At 42.4% G+C, this 13,668-nt stretch overlaps 3 protein-coding genes across 6 annotated transcripts in view; all 3 read right to left on the bottom strand.

Moving 5' to 3' along the window:
- The window catches only part of cacna1c (calcium channel, voltage-dependent, L type, alpha 1C subunit), a 112,378-nt gene extending 110,469 nt beyond the window's left edge, over positions 1-1,909 (bottom strand). Inside the window, exons 1-2 of the mRNA XM_061762128.1 lie at positions 1,773-1,909; positions 346-536 (exon numbers count right to left, since the gene is read on the bottom strand). Of these exons, the coding sequence (XP_061618112.1) occupies positions 346-441 (96 nt within the window). The 5' untranslated portion in view covers positions 442-536; positions 1,773-1,909. The remainder of the gene's footprint in view (positions 1-345; positions 537-1,772) is intronic.
- A 297-nt stretch (positions 1,910-2,206) lies between these two features.
- yeats4 (YEATS domain containing 4) lies at positions 2,207-4,061 on the bottom strand. 2 transcript variants are annotated; one of them, XM_061762157.1, is made up of 7 exons: positions 3,827-4,061; positions 3,266-3,385; positions 3,118-3,184; positions 2,937-3,031; positions 2,768-2,857; positions 2,605-2,692; positions 2,207-2,505 (listed from the first exon to the last, which is right to left on the bottom strand). In XM_061762157.1, exons 1-7 carry the CDS (start codon positions 3,827-3,829, stop codon positions 2,336-2,338), a joined length of 633 nt encoding a protein of 210 aa, XP_061618141.1. In that variant the 5' UTR covers positions 3,830-4,061; the 3' UTR covers positions 2,207-2,335. The 2 variants fall into 2 exon arrangements, with proteins under 2 accessions (XP_061618141.1, XP_061618140.1); XM_061762156.1 differs by lacking the exon at positions 3,827-4,061 and adding an exon at positions 3,460-3,819.
- Positions 4,062-4,213: 152 nt separating this feature from the next.
- cpsf6 (cleavage and polyadenylation specific factor 6) lies at positions 4,214-13,656 on the bottom strand. 3 transcript variants are annotated; one of them, XM_061762135.1, is made up of 11 exons: positions 13,519-13,656; positions 12,251-12,460; positions 12,039-12,142; positions 11,794-11,948; positions 11,533-11,712; positions 10,942-11,025; positions 10,196-10,679; positions 9,982-10,097; positions 9,753-9,903; positions 9,462-9,661; positions 4,214-6,004 (listed from the first exon to the last, which is right to left on the bottom strand). In XM_061762135.1, the coding sequence occupies exons 1-10, from the start codon at positions 13,576-13,578 to the stop codon at positions 9,475-9,477; spliced, it is 1,731 nt and encodes a 576-aa protein (XP_061618119.1). In that variant the 5' UTR covers positions 13,579-13,656; the 3' UTR covers positions 4,214-6,004; positions 9,462-9,474. The 3 variants fall into 3 exon arrangements, with proteins under 3 accessions (XP_061618119.1, XP_061618120.1, XP_061618121.1); XM_061762136.1 differs by having other exon boundaries at positions 11,803-11,948; XM_061762137.1 differs by lacking the exon at positions 10,942-11,025 and having other exon boundaries at positions 11,803-11,948.
- Positions 13,657-13,668: the final 12 nt, after the last annotated feature.

Below are 13,668 nucleotides of genomic sequence, written 5' to 3'. Positions count from 1 at the left end.
ATGCGGCCCACTAAAGCAAATAAAGTGTTTCTACTTTGTTTCTAGCAAAATGGGCTTTTTAAACTTTTTATTTTACTTAACCAATTTAACAAGCATTTATTTTCACCAAATCCCTTCTTAACATCAGTTGGACAATAGTTGTAAAAAAAGAAAAAAGAAAGAACTATTAGTTTCCATGACTTCTGAATTCAAATTCAATTTCTTTTTAAAAAGGTGTCATAATAAGGTGATTATAGATTTATTTAAGTGCAATGGGGCTCAAAAAGAATTTGCCACCCCTTTAAGTGGCCTTAGAAATTCATAAATATGAGCATTCATGTTACGTATGTAGCTTGAAACCGATACCTGTGTGCTGCGTTCAGGCGCTTTCTCCGCAGAGGATCGCCGCCACCGTGGACCCGACGTTGCTCCTCTCGCCCAGCGTCTTCTCTCGGGTGACATCGGACGTCGCGTCGCCCCAAGACCCCTCCTCCGGTTACACGCCTCAGGAGAGCCGAGTTCTGTCCAGAAGCCAGCTCCAAGCAGCCTTACTGCACCTGATTCAGGTACGACAGAAAATGTTTTTTTAAAATAAAATCTCAAACATTTATTCGATGCGTGACAGCGTTTGATTTCTTCCAGACGGACAGCCCCTTCCTGGACACCATCTACGAGGCCTACGTGGGCCGTTTTTGCTGACCAGCGCAGCAGCGAGTACACTTTGACGGACTTCATCTGGCCGCGCACAAACCCAAACTGACGTCACAAAACCGGTTTTCACAAATTCAAACAATGATGGGAACATCAGGGTTTTTTTTTTGTGGGGGGGGGGGGGGGGGGGGGGGGATAAAGCACACGTAGGTAATCAATGTAGCAATTTATTGTTTTGAATATTACACTGAAAATGAACAATTTGGAACATAAGGAGCCCATGATTTTTTTTTTTTTTAAGTTAGGCTTCAATATTTTCAAAACATCTATAGGAATATTTTAATATTCTACCAACAATACATGCATTTAATGATTCATTCAATCAATCATTTTATTGATTTTTGTTGTTACTTTTCATTTCCAAAAGAGGATCACCCATCTCGACAAAGCAGCACTACCTCACAGAGCCACGTTTGTTTTTCAGAAATATGAATAAAATGTGACACCATTTAAAAATCCAACTTCTACCGTTCCATTACAAATAAGCAATAACAAATTAACAGCATTGCAAGATGCACATATTTACATTGTTAGTATTGAATAAAGAATTAAGAGAGACAAATATTCCCCGCCCCCCCATATTTTTATACTTGTAAGTAACCAGCATGCAACGTGAAAAAGGAAGAGGCACATGAACGCAACATCAGTATCCGCAATTGATGTTCCTTTTGCAGTTACATGTTTTGCCAGTGGAAATATATCTAGCAGTGCAATGTTCATTGTCAAGTAATATATTTTACACACGGTTTTGTCAGGTATGGTTGGTTATGACGAGTATATTGGAATTGGCAAATACATTTTATTAAAAGTACATAGTTGTCAGTGTTGATATTGTTGCGTGCAATTTTTCTTCCTGCTGTTACATTGGCGACCACAAGAGGGCGAAGATGAACCTAATCAGACTCCGGTGTGCCGTTTTTTTTTTTTTTTGCTAAAAGCTAAATAATTTTCCAATTTTACTCGTTTAATACATTTCATTTATGAAGGAATTTATTTATAAAATTAATTTAAAAAAAATAATGAACCATTGTAACCAAATATGCAAACAAGTGCAGGATAGGGAAACAAATGAGAAAATGTACCTTCATCGAGTCCTCCTCGGCAAAATGTCCCAAGTTGACGTTAGTTGTGATGCATTAACCTGCACTTTTCCTCTAAACGACGATTGTGCAAGTTATTTGGATGTTCGACATGTTGGATTTTGCAAAAACGTATCCAGGTGAACGCTGACGAAGGTGGAAACGGGAGGGGAACTTCCTGTTGTCATGCTGCGTTGGAGGACTGCAGGAATTTGTATATGTACTCAAATATTTGCCATAAAAAAGCGAAGCATGACAATAGCGATTACAATTTTACCGTTATTTTTTTAAACAAAGTCAGGATACAGAATTTAATTACCTTCATATTGCTAAAAAGTATATAAATTGTTTTTCCATCAATACAAACTCCACACATTTCCATAAGGTTCCCCTGAACTAGAACAATAACCTTCAATAAAAATAAGGCTCAAACAGAATGGTGTTGACAACTTTTTCTTTAAATGAAAATGTCAAAAGACTACGACAAATAAACCTGTTCAAAAAAAATGTTTAAAAAAGGGACGGGGAGCTATCAAAGTTTTTGTGTGTACGTGTGAGATGTTCAGTCAATGCTCCTTGTGGTCTCCATCTTCCTCCAGTCTCCTGATCTCCATCTTGAGGTGGTTGATGTTCTCCCTGCTGGCCTTCAGCTTGTCTTTCAGCTCCGAGATCTCCTGACTGGTTCTCTTCTTGGCCGCCTCCATTTTCTCCTTGGTCCTAAGCTCCAGCTCGCCGACTGAGAGGGGCGAGATCACACACAAACAGATAGACGCACTGACGCAACAATAAATACAATATAGGTGTGACGGATGTGTGTTTGTCGGTAAGGACGTACACTCTGTCTCGTGCTTGTAAGCGCCCAGTGTGAGTTGCCTCGATGTGGTCAGGAGCTGCTGCATCATGGCAGTCGGATCCTGGAAAATCTGATGGGGGGGAAAAACAAACAAAAAACTGTAAATAATATGCTGCACGTCCAGACAGTTTTAGACGAGACTCACCATTTCATCATAGAATTCGGACACGACCGTTTTCTTCGGCATGGCGCTGGAGTCGGACTGGAAGAGCTTCAACAGATGGTAAAGAGTCACCTACAGAAGAATATGTTTAAGAACCCCCGCAGTGCACTTTTATATCCTTTTTGTGTATGTATGTATTGTCGGTCCTCACAGATCTCTCGTTGGGGTCGATGAAGACGATCTTGATGGTGATTTCAAACTCCCCCCAGCCCGTCTCTGTGATCTCGTAGGGCGGCTTGGTCACCACTGCAGGGAAAACCGGAACGAAATATGTCACTCGTCTCAAATTTAACCAAATATGACCCAAGATAGCAATTGTAAACAACACTGACCTCTTAGTGGGTTACCATAGCTTTCGTGAAGCTTAAATTGGATCTTCTTCACATAGGCTGACATATCCTATATATAAAAAAAAAATAATAAATGCGTGAAAAATGGACTGTATCCGTGCTGTGCGTACTACTGGTATGTTTATCTTGCCTCATTCCTGTAGGGTTTCACATAGACAGACCACTGATGAGTGTGCCCATCTTCCTCTCGCTTCTTACCGAAGTAGCGAGCGACGTTCCCGAACACGATGGGCTTCACAATAGTGATTCCCTGCACACCACAAACACAAACGTAAGTCTGCCCGCAATGAATGAGTTGCGACGTGTCGCTGCTTCTTTGTTTACCTTAACCCGACCACCGGAATCTGGACCGAATTCTGTCATCTTTTTAAACATATTACACAGGGAGTAATGTTAGGTTGACGCCGTGGAAACAATTTAAATTGTTCTTTTTGTTCTCCGGAGGAGTTGCACATTTGTTACGACTGCCATTGATTCAGTTTATGTCAACAAAACAGCGAGAATAGCTTCCGGTCTTCCACTGGTGCAACCTGTTTTCATGCCCAGCGTCCGCTAGGGGCCCTTCGACAAAAGTTCCGCATTCACGAATATCGCCTTTTCGAAATGAGTCATAGCTACCTATCAATGTTCATTCTAAACGTCAACACAACAACACAAGTGAGGTTGAAAAAAATAATAATAATAAAAGTACCATCTACTTCGGGAAACGGAAGTGCAACCCGTTTTCATGGCCGGAGTCAGTGAGCAGCAAATGTAAAATATTCTCGACACAAGTGAAACAAGTTAAAAATACAACAAACACTAAATACTGTGCTGTGTACACTTTAAATGCCATCACTAGAGTAAACAGCTTGACAGTATCTACTTCCGGACGAAACGGAAGTGCAACCTAGTTTCATGCCCGGAGTCCGTGTAAATTCCTCACTTTCACACATCACCCAAAAAAACTATAAACCTTTTATTTCACAGCGAACATACATTATGCCACGTGTTCTAATGCTTATTTACTAATAAAACCTGACAAAAATATTTTGAACGGCAGTTACAAATACTTCAATACACCAAGAAAAAGCCACAGTCAAAATTTAGCCATGTTTTATTGTTGGATAGCCTGGATCGTCCCACATAAGCAGCTTTACAAGTCACTCATTGGAATACTGCAGTTAGAATGGTTCATGCAGCTTTATATTAAATACAGTGCTTCTCTTGCTTAAGTTAAGCTATTCAATTCAAATCGGTCAAATGCCGCTTTGCATGATTAAGTAGAAATACATTTATTACTGCCTTGCAAATGTTACAATCAACTCTCCATTCTAAGATTCCAGTACGCTATTGAAAAAACCGACATTTGCACCTGTATGCTTCTCGTCGCGGTCTTCTCGTGTAAACCTGCAAACACTTACCTTGGGGACTGTGGAGGAAAAAGTCACAACAAGCCACCTGACCATGCGTACACACGCACACACAATATAGACATACACTGCAGAACTCTCAAGCACAAATGAGGATGTGCACTGTGTGGAACATAACCCACACGTCTGAAGCAAAAGTGCCCAACTTTTTGCACTCTCTTTACAGAGTTACGGCACATGATCAACATGTGAACATGAAACACTGCCAGGACAACACAGTATCAAATATTTAAAATGTTTGGTCACAATTTAAAAAAAACTACAGCAGTGGTTCCAGATTACAATGTGTTGGGATGACATTCTGTGCACAATTGAAAATATTTAAGGATGACGTTAGTGGGCATTTAACCTACTAAAAACATGCATGTTGGAATTAAAAGAACAAAAATGAATTGGACAAACCAAAAAAAAAAAAAAAAAAAGGCACATGGAAAAATGACAACAAAGGAGTTTTACATTTTAACAATACAGGGAGACCAAGTGGACAAACAGAAGGGGAAGTGTTAACTGACTGTCTTTCTCACTTTATAAAAGCCTGACAGTCAGAACTTATTGGACACCCAACATTTGGATTTCACACCTTACAGCTACAGTCTATGGCGTAATATATACAATACATTGAACGCGAGTGGACTCAATAGCTGCTCGAGGTAACTCGCAGTGAAATCAAAAATTCAAAAGACTGGCAACGGACCTGGTGGTGTCTCTTCAGTGCAAGTACACACATCAACATCCAAAAAATGACGCATTGTTTGGCTTCTGCTTGAAATGACCACGTCGATGCAAATTTACACATTTGCCATTGCAAAAATAGTACAATCTTACCTTGTAAATAAAGGCATCCATTAACTACTCTCTATAACATAGTGGCAAAGACTTTACAGTACATTTAATATAAATGAGTCAGTTCCGACAGTGTGTACCTCAGTAAACATGTTTTATTACAACACCATCTAGATTTAATCAAAAACAGGGACATTCACAAACACTAAGCATGAGAAGAAATGAGAATGAAAGAGGGGCAGGTGGGGGGGTGGCAAACATGTACCCTATATAAAAACTGCTCTAAACTGAGTGAACACTGCACAGTGCGCGGAAAACAAACCACAAGATAACGCTTGCCTTCTATCAAGAGGAAAGGTAGGCCTGCTCATTGTTTTGAGAGACGAGAGAAAAAACATAAGCGCGTAAAATAAAAACACCATAAAAATAAACGAGCTGAATGGAAACATTTCCAATTACCATGAGTTAGATGTTTGAAAAGCCTTGCACACGGGCGCCACCTCCATCCACTCTGCACACTAGATGACCAGACAGAGAGAAGCATGGGCAAAGGAGATGGATGGATGGTGGAGGAGGAGGAGGCGTTGAGTGTCCAGTCATGCAGGCGGTGGCGGTGGGTGGGGCCGAAGTCCGTCCTCCTCGTGTCCGTCCGTCCATTGGTGTTAGGTAGTGAGCTGAAAGGTGTCAAAATGGAGGGTGGAGTTTGGTCTCGAGGTAGCGCAACAGTCAACACTCTCTCCCCCCTCACCATACAGCTCCAATACTACACACATATACACATTTGTAATGCACATTGTACACACACCAGGCCGACACCGGGCCCGGGCACAAAATCCGACCGACCGCGAATGGTTAACAAAAGTGGGAAAATACAAAATAAAAACCCTGACCAATGTCCAGTGGATTTTAGTTGTGCGCAGCCCCGACATGGGTGCAAAACCTATTGTGCAAACATCCTCATTCAAGCTTGTTTTTGTCGGGAACTAATCATATTAAATACTTTACATTCTTCTGCTGGGGTTTATACAACCACCCACAACTTTAGATCCACTTGCACGATCAAATGTAGCAAAAACCGTCCTTATACAAAGATGATCGGTTCATTGTGAAAGGTATTAACTCAATGTGTATTACCGTGGTTGTAGGTTGCCGTGGTCAAAATATTGGACATACCTCAAACTATAACCACAATAATTAACATTATGACTGTCAATCATTATCATCCTTGAAAATGGACAAGTGTTGCCTTTGCGTACATTTTAGCCTGCCTTTCCACCAAGTGTATCGTCATTGTAAACATTTCATAAACACACACACACACACACACAGTATGTAATCGATTATTATTAGATACTTGTTCAATAAACTGTACACAGCATCATGATGAAAGTCAAACAACCAACACGTTACGATTTGCGCGACCTTAATTGAACTAGGACACTTTAACCTGGTCTGACTTTATGCAAATAAATTCCACTCATACTGATGATGTACATGCTATGCAATAAGCGGCAGAAACAACCCCCCCCCCCCCCCCCACAATGACCCTCATTAGTTAGAAATAAATCATTGCAATTATTATTATTTTGTCACTTCTTGCAACTACAAGCAAAATGATTTCACCTAATAGTTCATGGTTAATAGACAACCAGCAGGAGCTAAAACGCAGCAAAGTTAACGCTAACAAATTGTTGGCTTATTTAAGTAACAGACACAAAAGACAACGCTTAGCAACAGTGGCTCAGAGGCCATACATACAATTAACACAACCGCGTCATCAACCAAAGCAAATATTTTAATAATTGGAGGGGGAAAAAATTATAATTAAAAAAAATTGTGAATTTAGCGTCTAAGATCCAAACAATGGAATACTTTGCACCCTGTGTGAAGAATCCCGACATTACACCTTGATTTCATTGTTGCCCTCAAACACTAAAATTTTTTTGTTGCAAAAAAATGACAAATACATTGACTCCTGTTCAGGTATTCCTTCCAAAATGGACGCACACAGGTCCTCAATTTCAGTCACAAGCAGTTTTATATGGCTCAAAACGCTGATTTGCTGTACAATTGCTAATATTTACAAGACTGCACAGCGCCAATGAATACGTTTTACACAAATCTGGACCAAAGCGACATCAAATCGACCTAACCTGTGAACATACGCTTGTCACATCACTTTTCACGGCACTAACATAAGCAAACTACTGAAAAGCTGAATCCATATAGTTGTATTGTAATCCCTGTGAGGCAACAGTCTCAATCTGCCGAGGTCTACAACTTTCAGGGAATTTGTTCTATAATAAAAGCACAATCACTTATTCTTTTCACCTTGCGTAGTTGATGTTAAAAAAAAAAAAAAAAAAAGTCCCTTTGTTAACGTACTCCAAATTAAATAAATTTTGCCGTCAAAGGCAAGACTGCAACGCTATCAGTGATTGCATCACAGGGACTACATTGCAGAAGACCATACAAGTGGACATGAGAATTTATGGCAACCCTATGAACAAATAATCAACAGGTTGATATAACATTTTTGACCGTTTTCTCTGTAAATTTGAGGAACTTCTACATAAATCCACCGTCTATATACCTAAAAATACATTGTAAATATACGTGTCAGACCTTGTGTCCACTGGGGATCTCTCATCCAACCAACAGTGCCGATTAGTAGAGCAACTCTGCTGCTTAACAGAAAACGCTTTGCATCTCCCTTCTGAATCGATTATTATTATTATTTATTTATTTATTTATTTTTTAAGAGGTTCTCAGTGGACACAAAGTCGTACTTTTCAAGCAAAAGCATCGTGCAGATATGGCAGATTTTAGAGGAATTAATGAAGTTAAAACCGACAGCTTCAAGCTACATTCATAGCACATAAAAAAAAAGGGGTAGCAGCTTTTGTGACTACATTACATTCTTTTGAAATTCAACTGGCTCCAGTTGAGAAACTCCATAGAAAAACTCTTCATAATCAACATGGTGCATGAATATACATACGTTCTTACAAATATTTTGGGGCAAAAAGCTACAAAAATGGAGATTTCAATGTTAACAGTACATCACAATACTTCACAGGCGGACAGATTGCTCAATGAGAGCCAATCATGGGAATTTATCATCCAAAAAAAAAAAAAGGTGTACTGCTGGGTCAATTTGTTACGGTTCAACACACTTTTGCAAACCTACAATCAATTGATCATATTGCTAGTGTAATTAAAAAACTATCAATACAGAAAACCACCTCAGAATTGAATATTTGCATAACCATGAAGAGTATTCAGATCATTTTATACATTATTTTTGACAGATCAGTGGCCTTTTTTAAACTGGTCCTTGCTACAGGAAACTTAAAAATAGAAAAATCATACGCTGCCATAAACACAAATCCCAGTGAATTACAGCTGGGATGCATTGACTGTAATATGTTTAAAATACATAAAAACATATGTAAATGAGGACAAATCAAAAGGACAAACAATTTTATGCAGTAATGAGTCATTTCAAAAAGGTAGCATGTCACCCCCCCCCCACAATACAACCACATTTGTTGCTCATAATTCTGTGCAAATGTATTTGATTAAGCATTTCCATACACAGTAGTAATACGAGTCAGTAAATACCTTTTATACGACTGTTGAATACACTTTTTGGTCTGCTGGCATTATCTGCTGCTTAAATTAAAAATTAAGATGCTATCATCAATCTTTTTTTTTTGTTTTTTTTTTGCTACGATACCAATTAAAAATCTCTAAATTAGTATTCTCTCCTGTGCTAAAGCACTGAAATGCCTGTAGACCAAAAACAACTGCCAGGATATTTTCAGATATTGAAATTTATTATTTTTTTTGTGTGAAAACAGTAGTACAGTTACAAATCTGACAATGATCATATATGCACATTATCACAGAATGAGATTTTCCTGTGGGACAATGCACATGAGCAAAAAGTGGATCCAGTTTAAAAGGACACTTACCTTGCACTTACCTACTTAAGTCAAAGCTTCTTTCTTCGTCATCCCATCATGGATATCAAAGTTCGAATACATTTTATGACAACTACGACTGCAGTATGGATTTTTAATTTTCTAATTATTTTTTTTTTAAAAAACAGATTGTGGTTGCACCCACCTCAACTTGTCCATTAGCGGTGCCGATACTCCCGCTCCCTCTCCCTCTCCCGGTCTCGGTCACGGTCCCTCTCGCGGTGTCGGTCCCGCTCACGGCTCCGTTCGCGGTAGTAGTCCTCGTGGCGCTCGCGACTGCGGGACTTGTGCCGTCTGCTCTTTTCCCTCGAGCGGCTGTGATCGCGCTCTCTGGAACGTTCTCGCCTGCACCGTAGAAACGGAACACGCACAACACAACGTTTGACAATAAGTAACGCACTCAAATATTCAAAATCACACTAAATGTGATCTTGACCTGGTGGAGCCGTAACTTTTGGACTCTATTCCGTGGAGACAGTCCTGAAGAGAGCTTATGAGGACCTTGCAGCGGTCATCCGCCGATACTTTGGACTGCTTAATCAGACTGATGGCGGTGACCAACGTCTCGATGGCGCTGCCATAGTCAGCTGAACGCGGAGACAAACGACAACGTTAGGCTTGCTGTCAAAGCGGCCCCGCTTTCTGCGTGGAATCATGCTCGCTACCTGCACTGGCATCAGAAACCGCTCTGGAGATGGCGCTGGAGGAGATGGCTCGGTTCCTGTTCATGATCTCCTCAAACTCGGCCTCGCTCAGAGGGGTCCGTGATGACTCCATGTCCCTTGGAAGCATATACACAGGGTTAAATCTCAATTATTCCATAATCGAATAATTCAAGGTATTTGATTAATCGCTGCGGTAAATCATTCCTTTACTCACCGGCCTCCAGGACCATAGTCTCCTCTCTCATAAGGTGGCGGGCGTCCATATGGGTCATTTGGTCCAGGGGGGCCCCTGCTGTCATTGGGCGGCATGTTGTTGCCACCAGGCGGGGGGAAGAAGGCGGGATTGACATGGGGAGCAGGCGGCGGCCCGCCGGGCGGGGGACCTCCCAAGTGAGGCGGTGGAGCCAGAGCCAAGGGGGGGCCGATCGGGCCCGGGGGACGTGGCGGGAACGGTCCTGGGGGCGGGGGGCCTTGCTGGGGCGGCGGCGGTCCGGGAGGTGGACCGTAACCTGGGGGCGGGGGGCCGGGAGGCAGGGGCCCTAAAGGTAGCTGGCCAAACTGACCGGGAAAGAGAACGGGGGGAGGTGGCCTGTCACCACGATTTGGAGGACCGAGGGGTGGGGGCAGGCCCTGGCCAGGAGGTGGTCCTGGTGGGCCGGGTGGACCTGGAGGGGGACGTGGGGGGCCCTGGATCCCACCTAAAAACAATACGGAGCACAAAGCAAAAGAAAACAAGATGATAAGTTATGATGAACACACACAGCCTTCCATGGGGAAAGTAATTCTGCTGGCTAAAAAAAAATAAAAAATAATTAATTGATCTGATTACTGGCCCGCAGTCAATAATGCAAACAGTACTTGCACTCGAAATAAGAATACATTCAGGGCTTTGACGCATGACTCGAACTCTATGTCAGGCAAAATGGAAGAACTCAGTCGAATCAAAGCGAGGTGTTTCACCTCTGTCACGCCAGCTCCCAGGATTGAAATTCATATCCAGGTGGCCATCTTGGTGCCTGATCAAATCAGGTCTCATCCCCGAGCCTAATGGGGAGGAGAAAGTAAACTAATCACTCAACTTTTCCCTTCATTCGTTGCCTACAAACTGGTGGCCTTGTGAGCCGCCGGCCACTTGGAGACAAAATGGGAGTGCATCATTCCCTCCTACAGGCAGCCAGACAAGATTAGAAGTTTAAAATGATTTCATATTGGCAGCGCAAATCCAGGAATGCTTGAGTGCAGCTGGTGAAGGATTATTTATTAATTTGCTGGAGGTGAAGAGTCATAACACAGAAAGAGGAGGCAAGGTAAGAGATGAGTCTTAGAGCTGTGTGGGTGCATTGCCAGACAAAAAGCAGAATATTTCATTTTAAAAGCTCGTGTTCAACTACGAGCTCAAAAAAAAAAAAAAAATACCCTTGGCATAAGGCTTCGTCATAGCAGAGTCGATGGCGAAGATAAATAATCACTCAAGCTCGATCGAGCACAACAACCTGCAATACATCAATAAGACTTCCAAGTGGGTGCGCTTGGAATAAACAACTAACTAACCAGCGAAGTGTGGCGGCGGTCCACCGGGCCCAACACCACCTGGGAAGCGGTCTCCTCCAGGGCCGCTGGGCGGCCCGGGGAACCTGCCTCGACTTCCTCGACTGCCCATCGGAAAACCGGCACGGCCGCCGCCCGGAGGACCGGCTTTACCTTCGCCAGACATCTGTCCCGATTGTGTGCCTGGGGAAGGGGAACATTTTGTTGGTTATGTTTAAAGTTACATTTCCATTCTGTGTATGATGGCTGATAAATTGGACTTACTGTGCTTACTTTTACGGGACTGCATCTCAAACTGGCTGAGAGACTGCTTGTTGCACGGCGCCACAATGGGATTCTGACCGTGCAACTCTCTCTTGGACAAAAGCTCCATTAGCTTCCTGGATGACCCCTCTGAGCCAACACATACCAGGGCAAACCTGGCAGGACAAACAAAAGGCCGAGGCCACACATCACTGTTGTAGTAAAAAGCAGAGGGTAACAAATGGGCTTAGACTCAGAAGAGTTACCCTTTGGATTGCCCATTGGCTCTGTTTTCAAAGAACTTGATTTCCAACACATCTGTGATCCCTATTGAGCGGATTGCTTCTGTGAGGTCCTCATCTGTTGTCCACTGTATAAGAGGCGGCACAGTCATCAGAAAGGGATGCCGATTAATTAAAAAAAATTAAAAATAACAAAAAATAGCTCAGGCCCTAATTTAAACTGTGCATGCACTCACCCACGTGAGGTTCCCAATGTACAGAGCGATTCTCTTCCCAGAGTAGGTGTACACCACATTGGGCGGGGCGGCCTTGCCTCCATCTGAGCCCCCCTGTGCAGGCAGCGCGTCCAGGTAGTCGCGGTCCTCTGGCGCGTCACCATTATTGGCCGATGGGGATATCACGTCGTCGTACAGGTCGATCTGTTCATGGACGGGGTAGTCGGGTTCCTGGAATACACGGATAGTTTGGTAAAACTTGACATGCTGTCTGTGAAGTGTTGCATCTTAGTATCTTTGTGGAGTTTGCCTTCTGTGGAAATTCCCTGTGCTTTTGTGGTGGGGGTTTTCCCCAGGTACTCCGGTTTTCACCCACATTCCATAAACAGGCATGTTAGTTTCAGTGAAAACTAAACTGTTCATTAACAGTTGTCGGAGTTTGTTTGTCTATCATGTTCATGGCCTTTCGCACAAGGCCCTCATGAGGATGAACAGTATATATATACATATATATTTAAAAAATGGATGGATGGACATTTTGCATAGCAACAGACCACGTAGAATCTTAGTTATACTGTAGGTTGTCACATTTTTATCCTATGTTTAAGTATAACGCAGCAACGTATAATTCGTGATAGCTAGGAAATATTAAATCTACCAAAAAATATTACTCAGCTTTGTATGCTAACAAAAGTAGTATTTTGAGCAGTGCTTGAATTCATCAATTCAATCGAAGTTTCGCAGTAGCAATTACAAAAACAGAGTTTTTACAATCTATTTTCCAAACTTAAAGACGCTATAAAATGGTTTACGGTGTTTTAATCGACGCACAACGCGAGAAAACGTGCCTCTTGGGCCCCACTGGTTTGTTGTTTTTGTGAAACAACATGAAGCTAGGTTGCTAATAAAAGCGAATTTCTTTGGCTTTGTTAGCCCACCATTAGCGGCCATGCTGAGGCCGCAACTGTTTTCTCAATGAAACGACGAAGGCGGCTGGCTTTGTTGAAAACGTAGCCAGGATAAAAAGGAAGAAAAAAAAACATGCACAGAGTAGCATACGGAGCAACATTTCATGAATGCATTTTTCCAGCCAATGCAGCAACAGGAAACTGCGGACTTGTAGTTAATAGCACCGCGAATGAGGGCCTGCGCGCAGGGAGAGGGGGGGGGGGGGATGTCTGAGCAACGAAGCAAAATGTTTCTCGGTCACAACAGGCAATCCGGACGGTAGATACATGCTAATAAAGAACGTCTGGTGATTGAAAAGAGCGTAAATTCAGATTAAATACCTGGCTGAACTCCTCCTCTACGTCGGCGTAGATGTCGATGTGATCTACACCGTCCGCCATTTTCCTCTGGCGCCTGGCTTGCTTTGCGCCACACAGAAGGCGGTAACAATGAGAGCGGAAAACAGCGCCCCCTTTGACCATTACAGACAT

Source organism: Phyllopteryx taeniolatus, chromosome 22, assembly GCF_024500385.1.
Source record: "Phyllopteryx taeniolatus isolate TA_2022b chromosome 22, UOR_Ptae_1.2, whole genome shotgun sequence".
In the NCBI taxonomy this organism is placed as follows: Eukaryota; Metazoa; Chordata; class Actinopteri; order Syngnathiformes; family Syngnathidae; genus Phyllopteryx; species Phyllopteryx taeniolatus.
This window is presented reverse-complemented; position numbering and strand designations above follow the sequence as displayed.